At 43.3% G+C, this 15376-nt stretch overlaps 1 protein-coding gene across 7 annotated transcripts in view; it reads left to right on the top strand.

Moving 5' to 3' along the window:
• MYO3B (myosin IIIB) overlaps positions 1-15376 on the top strand; it is a 327845-nt gene that overhangs the window by 159041 nt on the left and 153428 nt on the right. For 6 of the 7 annotated variants that reach the window (XR_013228041.1, XR_013228040.1, XM_077319759.1 and 3 more), the window contains exons 14-20: positions 2314-2516; positions 4143-4241; positions 7590-7704; positions 9228-9354; positions 9472-9682; positions 11270-11417; positions 13853-14006. Coding sequence is in view for 4 of the 7 variants with exons in the window: in XM_077319759.1 (XP_077175874.1) it covers positions 2314-2516; positions 4143-4241; positions 7590-7704; positions 9228-9354; positions 9472-9682; positions 11270-11417; positions 13853-14006 (1057 nt within the window). In the remaining 3 variants the exon portion in view is untranslated. Of the gene's footprint in view, positions 1-2313; positions 2517-4142; positions 4242-7589; positions 7705-9227; positions 9355-9471; positions 9683-11269; positions 11418-13852; positions 14007-15376 lie in introns of those variants that run through there. The other variant, XM_077319762.1, reaches the window with a different exon arrangement.

Here is a 15376-nt window from a genome sequence, read left to right as displayed (position 1 = left end):
TCCCAGATCTTGGTCCTCCTGCCCCACCCTCCAGTTCAGACTGCAGTATTACAATAACTCTGTTCTCTTCAGATTAGGTGAAGGGCTCAACCTTCAAAGACAGGGGAGAGTGACTTCTAGTATTCCTGCTAACTCAGGGAATATTTGCCCACCATCCATGACAGTAAGCAAGCAACCAGCTTAATGTGTAAGGCCAAACTGTGGGTCTCTCCAGATATCCATGGACTACAATTACCATGAGCCCCTGCCTTCATGGCCAATTGGAAGGGGCTCATGGTAATTGTAGTCCATAGACATCTGGAGAGCCGCAGTTTGGCCATCCCTGTATTTTTACCTTGGAGTCAAATGCAATGCTTTTTGATCATGGAATCAATATTTGACTCTTAGGAAAACAAGAAGTTCCATGCAGTATTCCGCGTGGAAAGACAATATTGTTTCCCATTCTTCTGCCACCTTTATCACCTTTTCTCCACAATTTTGCTGTTTCTCTGCCCTGACCACATAATGAGAATGTAGGGAAGGAAGCATATGGAGGGAAGGAAGGAGAGCCACTGTGGGGTAGTGGTTAAGAGTGGTGACCTCTAATCTGGAGAACTGGATTTGATTCCCCCTCCCTCCCCTATACGAAGCTGGCTGGGTTACTTTGGATTGGTCACAGAACTCCCTCAGCTTCACCTACTTCACAGGGTGTCTGTTGTGGAGAGAGGAAGGGAAGGCGATTGTATGCCGCTTTGAGACTCCTTCGGGTAGTAAAAAGCAGGGTACAAAACAATCCAAACCAGCTCTGTGGGGAGTTCTGAAGGAATCCTCTTTCCCTCTATTGTCTTTCTCCCATAACCGTACCTCAAATCTTCCTCTTGGAAGTGAGGAGAGGCATGAGAAAAGCTAGAGGGCTACAGAGCGCACATGGTAGCTACCACTTCTGCCAATTGTGATCCTTAAGGAATTGCCATGTACTGAACTAGGTTGTTTAGCTCAGTATTTTCTCCTCTGGCTGGTAGTGGCTCTGTAGGATGGTCTTTTCGGTCTTGAGATGCAAAGGATTAAGCCTAGATCCTCCTTTACGGGAAGCTGATGTTCATTATCCATCTCGTGATGCAGCCCCACAGTGGGACTGTGCAAGCACAGGACAGCCACAGAGTCTTCTCTAGTTTAGCTCCTATAGGGGGTGCTACCGCCATGACATGGTGTGCATCTGCGTGGCTTCCCGCCAGAACGCACATGTGACTAGAGGCGGAGCGCCAGTTCTGAACCTCAGAACTGAACGGCCGCCAAGACCCCAGGCTGGAAAAAAATGAGCCAAGACCTCCCAAGACAGAAGGCTCACAGTGGGGAGGAAGGAAGGAATGTATGTCTGCACACAAGACATCAATGAGCAACAGTTACAGGTAAGTGCAACCCCATTTTCATTATCCATCTTGTGATGCAGCCCCACATTGGGACCTTCACGAGCTGAATACCTGAGGAGGCGGGATGAGCAACCAATCATCTAAATAGGGGAAGATAATGATTCCTTGGGAGCAGAGGTGTAGTAGAAGAACATCAAGAAATCTCCTTCCCTTCCTCTCCCCACAACAGACACCCTGTGAGGTAGGGGAGGCTGAGAGAACTCAGAGAGAACTCTGGGCTGGCCCAAGGTCTCCCAGCTGGCTGCATGTGGAGGAGTGGGGAATCAAATCCCATTCTCCAGATTAGAGGCTGCTGCTCTTAACCACTATACCATGCTGGCTCTCTTGCGCTGTGGTGGCAACTGCTGTGAAAGCAACATTTTAAAAAACCTGCCCAGCCAATCAAATTGCCCACGAGAAGACTTGCTGGGCAAAGACTCCATCTGGCGCTGCCCACTTTCTAAAAACACTTGCTGAGTGCCAGGATATTTGTTGGTGGGCACCATGTTGGGAATCCCTGCCCTACAGTGTTTCTCCAGAAATACAGCCCAGAAATAGGAGATCGTCCCATAGACCCCTGAAATATCACAGGGGTTTCTGGTGGCCAGGCATTTCTCATTAGAGGCCCACATTTTGACAGGCACCACACATCTAACTAGAGCGTCCGCTGACACCAGTTCAGCCCATGACTGATACAGTAAACATAATGATTGGGAGAGTTAGGCCCTTAGTTGCTGATATTTAACGGTTAATTTTAGTATTTTTATGCTGTTTTAATTGTTTTACTGATTGCTTTAGCCTATTATTGTGAACTGCCCTCATCCCATTCACCTAGTGGGGTATAGACAAACTAAGTAGCAGTAGCAGTAGTGGCAGAGAACCTGTTTGCAGGGGGAGTCCTTCTGACTGATTATGTTCTGTAAAGGCAAACAATCGTGCTTTGCGGGAAAAGATTCTTCAAGTGAACCCTCTGGTAGAAGCCTTTGGCAACGCCTGCACTGCAATCAATGACAACTCCAGTCGGTTTGGAAAATACCTGGAAATGATGTTTACGCCAACAGGAGCTGTAATGGGAGCAAAAATTTCTGAATATCTGCTAGAGAAATCCAGAGTCATAAAGCAAGCTGTGTAGGTATAAATTAGACTGTTCCTTGTTAAACACGCATTGGTAACTATTTGCAGCTATCTTCAATAGTAGAAACAGAACAAAAATCAAACCTCTTTTGAATGCAGTTTTGTTTAAAAGAAGAAGAGTTGGTACCTATATGCTGCTTTTCACTGCCCAAAGTGGCTTACAATCGCCTTCCCTTTCCTCTCCCCACAACAGGTAGGGGAGGCTGAGAGACCTCCGACAGGACTGCTTGGTCAGAACAGCACTATCAGGATTGTGACAAACCCAAAGTTACCCAGCTGGCTGCATGTAGGGGAGTAGAGAATCAAACCCGGCTCGCCAGGTTAGAAGCCGATGCTCTTAAGCACTACACCACAAACTCTGTAGCTTATTTTGTGGCAGGGTATGAACTTTCTTCATGAAATCTGTCCTGTCACTTTTATTTATTTATTTATTTTTTAGTTTTGAAGCTGCTCCTGGACTCCTGCTCTTTTTTTACTGCTACCAACAGACTGACACGGCTACCCATGTTGTTCTGTTGCTTATGTACAGGGGAAATTATGATGTCTGCAGCACTGTTAATTGGCTACAAAGTTGATGCAGAAAATGCCGTGGTGGCACTCAGCAAGAACATCAAGCGATAAGATGTGGAGGAGGCACCTCAAGGCAAATCGCTTTAAATTTAATTCTTCTCTTTGCCAGGGCCCCATTAAAACTGATCATCAACAGTAGGACTTCCGACCCTGGAACATAATCCTTGTCTCCCCTTTACTGCTACAGCCCCAGATACCCCCTGAAATGCTGCTCCTCTGTGAGCAAAAAGAGGAGAGTGTCGGAAGATTGAAGCATGAGAGGGGAAATCAGTCTGAAATGTAGAGAAGCCAAAAGATAAGCTATTCAACAAAGAACATTAAGAAAGCTTCATCTGACCAGAATTTGATGCTGGGGTTTCGCAAGCTCACACCCAAACTCACTGCCCTGCACTTGGCTCTTGTGAAAGAGAAGAATCTTCTCTCAGTGGTATCGATCCCTAAAGCCCAGGCATGCTTTTTATGTGCAGCCCTTTTTGGTCAGCATCTTGCATACTGGGAGAGCATGCCACATTTCCTGTTTGTAGACATGTTTGCCATATGCATGTATTCCCATATTTTTGGTATGTGCTATTGGAACCCAGCATGGTTGTATACACCAAGGCTGGAAAATATATGTGTTGTGGTGGGAAGGTCTCCCACAGTGGACTGTGATTTTGCATGCTGAAATACATTTAACCATCCAAAAGGAGGAATATTAAGGCATAACTCCCAAGTTTTCTAATGACACAACTATTTGCAAACTGCAGTGTAGGCAAACTGAAAATCAGAGTTACCTGCAAACTGTCCTACTCTGTGGACTTCTGGGCCGGTCATCAATCATGGCAATTCTATGTCTGTTATCGCAGTAGCATTGTATGATAAATAATACTGCATTATTTGCATGCCTAAAAAGGAAGGCTAGATATATGTGGATGATATATTTATCACAGTGGGTTGCAGTACTATGTTTCATACTCAGATTATCCTGCTTTCCACAATTCAGTCAAGGCCGCTGCTTAACAGATTCACTTATGCCAACATGTTTTACAGCAATATATTTTTTTCCAACAGAGGGGAGAAAAACTTCCATATATTTTATTATATTTATGCTGGCCTCTATAATCAGAAGAAACTCTTCGAATATAAACTGCCTGAAGAAAAGCCTCCAAGGTAACTATTACTAATTTGTTTTTAATGTCAGCTGTAATTGGCTATTGATTAGCTCTGGATTTTCATATGATGCTTGAGAACCTCCATTCATTGTTTCTCCATTACTTAAGGAGCCCTGGTACAAGTTAAACCACCCCAAAACTGGATTGGGCAAGAAGGGAATTTTGTTACTTTTATCTGATTTTTAACTGCACAGACTAAAAAAAGCATCTGCATTGGTTTTGTTTTCAACTTTGGAATTTCATCCTCTTTTAGAAATGGTTGATTACAGAATTAATGGCTTGTGTTAACATCGCGCAAACAAAGCCAAATGAATTGTTTTAAATGTGTACTTTACAGTTGCTGTAATTAGCATATTAGGTCAAAGCCTGCCTTTGGGTATGCTAAGTGTGTCATTCTTGAAGTCATCAGAATTTTTATTCTCTTGAAGTCCGGGCCCACTTTGGGCTGTCTTTGTTTGTTAATAATAATATCGGGAAAACAACAAATTTGCTGGTCATTGTTGTGAGTAGGGTGGAAGATTTAAATGCACTTCTTAGAGGTTTGTAGCATGAGAAATATTGGACTTCTTTGCCAGATCCTTGTTAATGTAAGCCAATCCACCTAGTATCAGAAGTAGAAAGAGATACTGACCACAACAAAATACGTTTCCTGGTGATGCGAACGGTCACTGAGGCACGAAAAAGGGACTCTTGGAAACATTATTGATGTCTAGATCTGTCTCCCTCTGCTATTGTGACCTTTGTTTCCTGGGCAGAGAGAAGGATTTGCTCATTCCCCAACTATTTCAGCAACTGGAATCAAACCTGCTTCTGTCTGCGTAAGGGTAGAGGTAAAGGTATCCCCTGTGCAAGCACCGGGTCATGTCTGACCCTTGGGGTGATGCCCTCTAGTGTTTTCATGGCAGACTCAAAACGGGGTGGTTTGCCAGTGCCTTCCCCAGTCATTACCGTTGACCCCCCAGCATACATGACCCTTTTGCATACCTGACCCTGTCTGCATACCTGACCCTTTTATGCATGCAGCCTCACTGAGCTGAATGGCTTGATCATATCCAGATGTGACAGAAGTCTAGAAAGTGGCTTCTCTGTCTACAGATATTGCAAACTGGGAAGAATCTACCATTTAAATATTGGATTCTCCCAGCTTTTTTTGTTGCTCAAAAAGGTGGAAAGACTCCTCTTTGACCACCCAAACAGCCTTGATAGGTTCAAATGGGTAGCCGTGTTGGTCTGAAGTAGCACAACGAAATCAGAGTCCTGGAGCACCTTTAAGACCAACAAAGATTTATTCAAGGCGTGAGCTTTCGAGTGCAAGCACTCTTCCTCGGACTATGAACTACCATCATAACGTTGGAAATGTAAAGCAAAAGTTAATTCTGTTAAATTAATTAGTAAACTGTGTCACAACATCCAAATTCAGGCATATGATAATTCTTTGCTAAAACAGCCAATCAGTCCCCTGGAATTCAGCTGCAGCCTTAATAAAGGTAAAGGTAAAGGTATCCCCTGTGTCATGTCTGACCCTTGGGGTGACGCCCTCTAGCGTTTTCTTGGCAGACTCAATACGGGGTGGTTTGCCAGTGCCTTCCCCAGTCATGACCGTTTACCCCCCAGCAAGCTGGGTACTCATTTTACCGACCTCGGAAGGATGGAAGGCTGAGTCGACCTTGAGCCGGCTGCTGGGATTGAACTCCCAGCCTCATGGGCAAAGCTTTCAGACGGCTGCCTTACCACTCTGCGCCACAAGAGGCTCTGCGCCACAAGAGGCAGCCTTAATAGGGATAGGCTAATCAATTTCTGTACAAACTGTTATAGTTGTGCCTTTAATGGCCAGCTATGATTTGCTAATTGCTGCAGTTTTAAAATGCATCTTGGAAACCTTCTCCTGCTCCTCAAGCTGTTCTTGAAAGTACAAGAACAAGTTACTTCTTTAGGGCAGGGGTAGTCAAACTGAAGAGCCTCTTGTGGCGCAGAGTGGTAAGGCAGCTGTCTGAAAGCTCTGCCCATGAGGCTGGGAGTTCAATCCCAGCAGCCGGCTCAAGGTTGACTCAGCCTCCCATCCTTCCGAGGTCAGTAAAATGAGTACCCAGCTTGCTGAGGGGTAAACGGTAATGACTGGGGAAGACACTGGCAAACCACCCCGTATTGAGTCTGCCATGAAAACGCTAGAGGGCGTCACCCCAAGGGTCAGACATGACTCAGTGCTTGCACGGGATACCTTTACCTTTACCTTTAGTCAACCTGTGGTCCTCCAGATGTTAATGGAATACAATTCCCATGAGCTCCTACCAGCCGTGGCTCATGGGAATTGTAGTCCATGGACATCTGGAGGACCACAGGTTGACTACCTCTGCTTTAGGGGACAGTTGGTAAACCCAGCTGGGGATCTTGGGACCTGCATGGATAAAAGTTATGAAGAGAGATAGGAATTGGGAAAGACTGAAGGAGAAAAAACTTATGGCAGGATCCACCCCAGTATATGCTGCCCTAGATAGTTAACATATCCATTTGGTTCAAGCGGGTAGCCTAGTTGGTCTGAAGCAGCACAACAAAACAAAATCAGAGTCCAGTTGGCACTTTTAAGACCAACAATTATTTGTTCAAGGCGTGAGCTTTTGAATGTAAGCACTCTTCCTCAGACTATAGTTTATTTAAAGCCACAGGACTCTTTAGCTCTGCTGACGGCTAATTCTGTTCTAGTCAATCTGCACTGAGAATTCACATTGAGAAGATTTATGACAGGATTCACCCCTTTTTACCACAACTCCTTCCTTTATTCACAATTTACACTTGAAAGACTTGTGACAGATTTCACAACCCTCAGTGCTGACAAGAGGGGCGTGACAAATGATTGATGGGGTCTAGCCCGCTTTTTACTGAGCCTCTTGTGGTGCAGAGTGGTAAGCAGCAGACATGTAGTCTGAAGCGATGTCCATGAGGTTGGGAGTTCGATCCCAGCAGCCGGCTCAAGGTTGACTTCCATCCTTCCAAGGTCGGTAAAATGAGAACCCAGCTTGCTGAGGGGTAAATAGTAATGACTGGGGAAGGCACAGGCAAACCACCCCGTATTGAGTCTGCCATGAAAACGCTAGAGGGCGTCACCCCAAGGGTCAGACCTTTAGCCCGCTTTGCTTCAATGTGGCTATTTGCCTAGCTATGACATGAGGATAAAGGTGAGATGGCCTCTGAGTGTATGCAGAATACATTTTCATTTACTACTGAGTGGGTCTAGTAAGTCTGTTGACATGGAGTTATTAAGAAATTTGAGTTAGTGTGTTTTACATACAGGCAGGCTAGGGTCCCAACACCTTTTTTTCTAAAATTAATTCCTTTGTTTAAAATTCAGGTATATTGATAATGACACTGGAAGGGTGATGTGCGATATTATTAGTAAAGAATCTTATGGAACTCAGTTTGAAGCCATTCAGCATTGCTTTAGAATCATAGGGTTTACTGATGAGGTAAGTACCGACCTCTTGGTCCCCCTGCTAAAACGATGTGTTCCCGGTTTTTGGATTGCTGATTTGTACAATTATTTTTTGAAAATTCAGGCTGGTGAAGATAAGTATTTTTCTTCCGCATTGTGCCAGCAAATAAATGGGAATAAATGACAACCAAAGTCCAATTCTGTCCAGTTGTATCTGATTATTTTAAAACTTAAAAAAAATTCTCTGCTAGAATGGGAGATTTTTGTTTATTCATTTATTTATTACTTTTATACTGCACCCTTCCCCAGAGGCTTGGAGTGGCTTACAAAATTTAAAATATACCACATAATAAATAGATTATAAAACTCTAAAATCCATTAATTTAGTTTTTAAAACAAACACATCTATTACACCTTCAGGCCACCTACTTTTTATGGGAGATGGATGGTCGCAAAACTGAGGGGAGCAACATAAGTTACTAGAAAACTTGTTTGGGGACCTCTTGGTCCCCCTGCTAAAAAGATGTAAAAGGATGGTCATCCTTTTCCAACAAAATCTACTCCTGTAGTTTATGTGCATGTTAGAAAGCAACAAAGGTCACCAATTCCACTTGGGAAGTCACTGGACAGGTACAATTGCCAACCCTGGCTTGAAAAATTCCCAAGCATTTGAAGGTAGAGCTGGGGAGGACAGAATTTGGGGAGGAGAGGGATAATTCCACAGATCCCTCCCTTCGAAGCAGCAGAGGAACTGATCTCAGAAGTCTAGAGATCAGTTGTAATTCTGGGAGATTGCCTATCCTAGTGCCAGGGGACTGGAGTTTGGAGAGGGAATTCAGGAGGCATGCAGTGACATAGCATCTGCCCTCAGGAGGTGCCATTTCCTCCTGGGAAACTGGATCTCTGTTGTTCTGGGAGAGTTACAGACCCTGCCTTGATGTTAGTTATCTTAGCAAAAGGTCCGAGGGCAAAAATGTCCCCGCACATACCTGGGAGCATCTGGGAACTTGGTTTAGTGGTCCAGAATTGTGGCTTCTAATCTGGTCAGTCAGGTATGATTCCCCACCCCTCCGTATGCAGCCACTGGGGTGACCTTGGGCTAGTCACAGTCCTGATACCACGTCAGCCAAGCTGATGGTATATCTGTGTGTGTGTGTGTGTGAGAATTGCCAGATCCAGGTTGGGAAAGTAAGTCCTAGAGATGGAGCCTTGGGAGGATAGGGACCTCAGTGGGGTACAGTATCATAGAGTCCATGCTCCAAAATATAAGTTTGTTCCAGGAGAACTCTGGAGATGGGCTGTAATTCTGGGGGATCCCTAGGTCTCACCTGGAGGCAGGCAACCCCAGTGTGACCCTGAGTGTACATTGTGGTCTTGTCTATAGAGGATATATAAGCTAGGGACTTTGCAGCCTGATAGGTTTGATACTTCTGGCTGGAAGTTATCTGCACCTCCCTCAGGACCCCAGAATATCGAGCCTTGAAACTGTTTGCGGTGCATCCGAAGTTTGCTGACTCTTAGAGTTCTGACTTTTACAGCCGATCTTTTTGCCCGCAGGAAGTGCATTCAGTGTATCGAATTCTGGCTGGGATCTTAAATATAGGAAACATTGAGTTTGCTGCCATTTCTTCACAACACCAAACCGATAAAAGTGAAGTGCCCAATGCCGAAGCCTTAGATAGCGGTAAATATTCGCCCGAGATTTGCAAACGTGTGTTTCCAACGTATTCGTAAACACGGGTACGGATCTCTTCAGAAGGCTGCCGGCCTCAGTCCCTTGACATGTCTGTGTCACTTTCAGCTGCCTCATTGTTGAGCATCGGCTCGGAAGAACTTCAGGAAGCTCTGACCTCACATTGTGTCGTCACACGCGGGGAGACCATTATCCGAACAAACACCGTGGACAAAGCCGCCGATGTGCGAGATGCCATGTCAAAGGCCCTTTATGGCCGGCTCTTCAGTTGGATCGTAAACCGCATCAATACCCTGCTGCAGCCGGATAAAAATATATGGCAAGTGAACATACCCACAAGCAGCATGCTTCTGCATACGTCTTCTCATTTTACAGGGGGAATTTACTGTTTATTTTAGATAATGTCTTCAAATGGCCTTCACACTGAGAGTCTGCAGTTTTGTTTCCAGGACATTAACTCCAGTGTTTTTCCAAGAGTTGACTGGGATTTAACCAAGTAGGTCAATGGGATCATTGCGGGGTTAAAATCCCATCAACCCTTTGAAAAGAGATTGGCTTGGATCCAGACTCGTGTTACTGCAGGCGAAACATTTTGCCCTGTGGAGTGTGATTTTCCTGTCACCCTTTTCCCATAGCAGCCAAAGATGTCCCATTCATTCATTCATTCATTCACTCACTCACTCACTCACTCACTCACTCACTCACTCACTCACTCACTCACTCACTCACTCACTCACTCACTCACTCACTCACTCCTTCATTCATTCATTTATATTTAGATGAAATCCTGAGGGGGCCTCCTTCCTCAGGAACAGAATTTGAAGAGAGGCATTTGGGGTTGTTGCAGAAAAGTTAGTCTGGAATGGATCCAATCCAGTATGATGCTTTTAAAGTATGTTTTGTGGTAGAAAAGCTACCGAAGTCCTTTTAGCAACAAGTTGACATCTTGCAAAATATTTAACATGGTGAAATCACACTTTAAAACTGTCCACTAAAATATGTTTAAACTGGCTCGACTGTACATATTGGAACCGAAGCATTTTATGGCTGCAGGGTAGGTAAATTAATTTATTTTATTATAGTATTTATTCCATTTATATATGGCCCTCCCAGTAGGCCGGCTCAGGGCGATGTACAGCACAAATGAAACAATAATATAATTAAAATAATACATATTAAAACCATTTTAAACCATCTGTAACTAACAGATGGTTAGTCATCTGTAACTAATGCAAACAACATCAAGATCTTAACAAATAAAATAAGAGCATTTAATAAGCTATCGATCGATACAGAATAATTGCTCTTGGGGCCTTTTATGGCTATATGGAAACATTTGATAATAAAATTCAATAGGTTAGTTCATGGTGGCTCATGCTCATAGATTCATCCACATGCGATGACACATGAATCATATGTTGCTCTGTTCTATATCATATACAAAATGGATTGGGTGATATGAAGGTAATGTATATTTCTCCATGTACACTACATACAGGCAATCCGTTCACTTGGTTTTGTGAACAGGACACTCTCATATACACAGTGATCACACAATGTATTTTGCATATCTGTTTGGGGCATTGCTTACCCTTCTTTTCTTCCCAATTGGGGGAGGGCTGTCCTAAGTCCTGCCTGCTCAAGCCTCTGGGGAAGGGTGGGCATAAATGCAACAAATAAATAAAACCAGAGAGCAACAAGAAATTCTGGAACAGCCCAGTGAGAATCTTTGAAGAGAGAGAGAAAGGAGAGAATTGGTAGAAATCAGTAATATTTTTAATAATCAGTGATGAGCTTTGGTTCAGGTTAAGGTCTTGTTGGATAACTTATTTTGTTTTACATTATTACTGTGCCTCATAGCTTTTCCAGACTTGTTCAGAGATTTTGTATTTTCCCCCCCACCCAGTAATGCTCAGAGTGGAATGAATGTTGGGATACTGGATATTTTTGGATTTGAGAACTTCACAAGAAACTCATTTGAACAGCTGTGCATAAACATTGCTAATGAGCAGATCCAGTTTTATTTCAATCAGCATATATTTGCACTTGAGCAGGTAAACTTACTTTTCTTGGATATGGTTGGGTGTAACAAGGTCTACAAAGTAGAATGTAGGGATTATGAGAGATGTGAACATTACCCATGTTTCCCTATGGCAAGCTTTCTCAATCAGGGTTTCATGGAACCCTGGGGTTTCGTGATAGCCCTTGAAGGATTTCCTGAATGGGTGGGAGTTAATTAGTTTTGTTTATATTTTTTAAATTTGTTAAACATTTATTGGGTGATATGACTATATATGGTCATGTCAACCTACCCACCCCTCCCATGGCCAATGATGGGCCTGGAGGGGATGGGAAGGGGAGGGGCCCTGGGCGGGCCTGTACATAGCTATGCTTCCCAACCATATTCTGCACGATCATGCCAGTTGTGGTGTTTATTGAAGCCTGAAGAATGTTTAAGAGGTTTCTCAAGGGTAAAAAGGTTGAGAAAGGCTGCCTTATGGTATGAATCTTCTTTCTTTCCGCATCCCTTACTGTGATTAAATGACTATTTCCTTTTTTATTGGAAAAAAAGTATTTTCACTGTATGCAAAGGGGAAACTAATTTGACTGTTACTGGAAACAAATTAATCCAGGTTTGGCATTTTTTTGCATCATTTGTGGGTGCCTCTGGTTAAAACGATATGAAAGTATTCCTGTATTTTACTTTGAAGATCTGAGGTACCCTGAGACATCAACCTGACAGTATTTGAACTGGGGGAGGGGGAGGTCCTCCACACTCTCATCTTGTCCCAGCTTGTATTTCATAAATCTCAAGTGGGGCATGATTTACCCCCTCTCGGACTTTTATTCACGAGCCCCCATGGTCCCCTGCCTGTATCTCTCCACCATGTCAATCTGGTTTCCTGCTCTGAATTGCTTTTGTTAACCCTGTCCTGATCCACCTATGTTATATTTAGGACTGGCATATTTTATAGTAGAAACTGTTTGGCCCATTAGCAGGCCTGCCTTCCCAGCTTTCATTTAAAAAAATCCCAAAACACAAGACTCTTGGCATTCTTGATATAGACAGAAGACAAAATGTGTAGAATTTGTTGCCTTCTTGGAAATCAGGGCAGAGTCTGCACTTACTTTGTTTATTCCATTGTCAGTCCTGTTGAATTCATATTGATTTGAACTTGGGTCTTCCTCTTTCCCCCCTTCCCCATTGAAACAGGAAAGTGTTCTGCACGTGGTTAAGGTAGTTCAGAAGGGGAGGGGGAGCCAAGCACAGCCTCTTTCTTTTCTTGCGGGGACGGGAGAGGATCGAAGAAGGCAGAGGAGGGAGATAAAAATCCAAGACCGTCAGAAGTTGAGAGAAACTTCTCCATTAAGGCAAGCTTGTCACATGAGCAGCTTTGGCCAATCAGGGGTTCTCTACCACGGAGCAGAGCCCAGATTCAAAACAGCCTGCTTTCTCAATCCGAGTCTTAAAATATTGAGGGTTTAAAGCACTCTAAGATATCGCACAATAAAGGTAGGGTCACTCCGGATCAATCCTGCTTGTTGCAGAAGGAAAATTTAAATTGCCCCAAATCAAAACAGAAATCATATTCTGTGTAGACGGCAAGGACAGAATCGACATGGGATTGGAATAAAAGCTCCGTGCAGTTTACACCTAGGGCTATTCTACCCTCCCTTTCTTAGCCAACGAAGGAAGTACTGGTGGTGATTAACACATGAGAAATTTCCTATTTCTTCTGAGCTTTGCTTTACTTGAGGGTCTGCAGCCACTCTCATCTTTCTCCCCTCAGAATATTTTAAGAAAAAATCTCTTCTTATAACTTTGAAGGAACATTAATAACTGAGGTTTATTGCCATTTTCTTAACTGTTTTTGGAGAGAGCCTCTTAAACTCAGTATCAGTGCATTGTGATAGGGAAAACATTTGAGACGTTTAAGGCTGTAGTATTAACACACAGTTTTGTGGAAATCCCATTTAAATGGACAGGATTTACTGCTGAGTAAATATAACTACCACACATATTGAGAGAATTACCCAGAGTGTGATTTCTTCTTAGGCACAGTAGGAGTACAACATCTGGAATGGGTTATACTGACTGGGAACTTTCTAGCCAAATAGAAAGCACCTCATTAATGGATTAACACTTTAATAGTCCTGAGAGCTTTCTCTAAGAATGCAGGGTAAAAATGTTTTAAATAAATAACAATTGTTTCTGACCATCTTCATTCACAAGCAGGGAACCTACAATATTCATAGGTGTGAGGCTCATCCCTCATCGTCAACAAAGGTATACAAATATGTACATTTAAACTAGAGAAGATATCTGACATGACACACATCTGCCTCCAAACTCGCATACAGATGTGGTATGCTGTGTGCAGTGGTTTATGCTATAATATTGTCATTGGTGGAAGTATATAAAGATGCTAAGACTACAAGCAGAATATTCTTAGGGTGATGTTTCTTGTCGACTTTTCTCATGTTTTAGATGGAATATCAGAATGAAGGGATCGACGCTCCTGTGATTGAATATGAAGACAACAGGCCACTCCTAGACATGTTCCTCCAGAAGCCAATGGGTCTGCTTTCTCTGCTTGATGAAGAAAGTCGATTTCCCCAAGCAACAGATCTCACTTTAGTTGGTATGAACTTAAATAGGGATTCGATAGTACAAGTTCATATACTGAATCTCTGGTGTGTGTTTAACCTACTAAATACTTACGTGCACTTACCTCTGTCAGCTGGAGCTTTTCCATATACGGCGTCCTTGACGTTTTTAATTATTCATGGCTGGATCCTGTATCTACCATGCACCTGACCCTAGTTTCCGCCTGGTAGAATAAGTTGCCAGTAGAGATTTGGGTGGGCCCTTTCGGAACTGTTGAAGTTCCAAAGGGCCTGTAAAACGGCACTCTCCCACCAGGCTTATGGTTGAGTCCATGACATCGGAACAGGCCTCCCTGCCCTCTCCACCCCTGTGCCCGGTTATCTACATGTGATCTATCTGCTCCCAGTTTTAGCGACAGAGCACATTGATTGTTTTAAGGGATATGATTTGAAATGGCTTTAAATTTTTATATGGAATTTTATGGGGCCGACTAGAAATATAATATAAATTCTTTGAGTGCTAGCCGATCTTAGTGTGATTTATTTATTTATTATTTTATTGATTTGATTTGATTTCTATACCACCCTTCCATATGGCTCAGGGTGGTTTACATATAACATCATAGGGGATACATGGAACGAGTCAACATACAACATAGTCAATATACAACAATAGCAACCCATCAGAGATTCTAAACAACAACAACTTCAGTGATTCCCAACAATAAAAACATAACAAGCTAAACTCCCTAGAGAGGTCAGGCTGCTTCAGGCCATGGAGGGGATGTCAGAGGTGGGGGGGACCTGTGGTCGGTCTCAGGCAAATGACTGGTGGAGGAGCTCCCTTTTGCAGGTCCTGCGAAACTGTGGGAGTTCAGGCAGGGCCCTGATCTCTAGGTTCTTCTGGCACCATTATTTCTGATGAGTCTAACTGTATGAAACTGGGGCGAACATGGTCTTGGAGAAAAAGTCTTCGTAGTCATAACTGATGTTTACTGTGTCCATAGGAATGTTAGACTTTCAAGGATGTTGCAGATTATTTTACAATAGAGATGCAAGTCCATTCCAGCCATTGCAATCACATGTTCCAGGACCCTGCTAATCATGCATAATGGGCGTGTACACTATTCGTTTGTTTGTTTGTTTGTTCGTTTGGCTTCCATACCGTTCCTCACTTGACATCTTGGAGTGCCTAGAAACTACATTATAACATTTGAGACATATGTAACCATTTGAAACAATTAAAATATAGCTGGTAAATAAATAACATATAACAACACAAAGAGCACGTATAACACGTATAAAAACACAAATGAAGGGACATTGGTCACCAGTGTTGCAGTTGCTTGGTGTTTGGATAGGATTTGGATCCTCATTGCTGGTCTTATCCAAAAGCCTGGTGGAA

The sequence above is a fragment of the Paroedura picta genome, chromosome 2, assembly GCF_049243985.1.
Source record: "Paroedura picta isolate Pp20150507F chromosome 2, Ppicta_v3.0, whole genome shotgun sequence".
Classification (NCBI taxonomy): domain Eukaryota; kingdom Metazoa; phylum Chordata; class Lepidosauria; order Squamata; family Gekkonidae; genus Paroedura; species Paroedura picta.
This window is presented reverse-complemented; position numbering and strand designations above follow the sequence as displayed.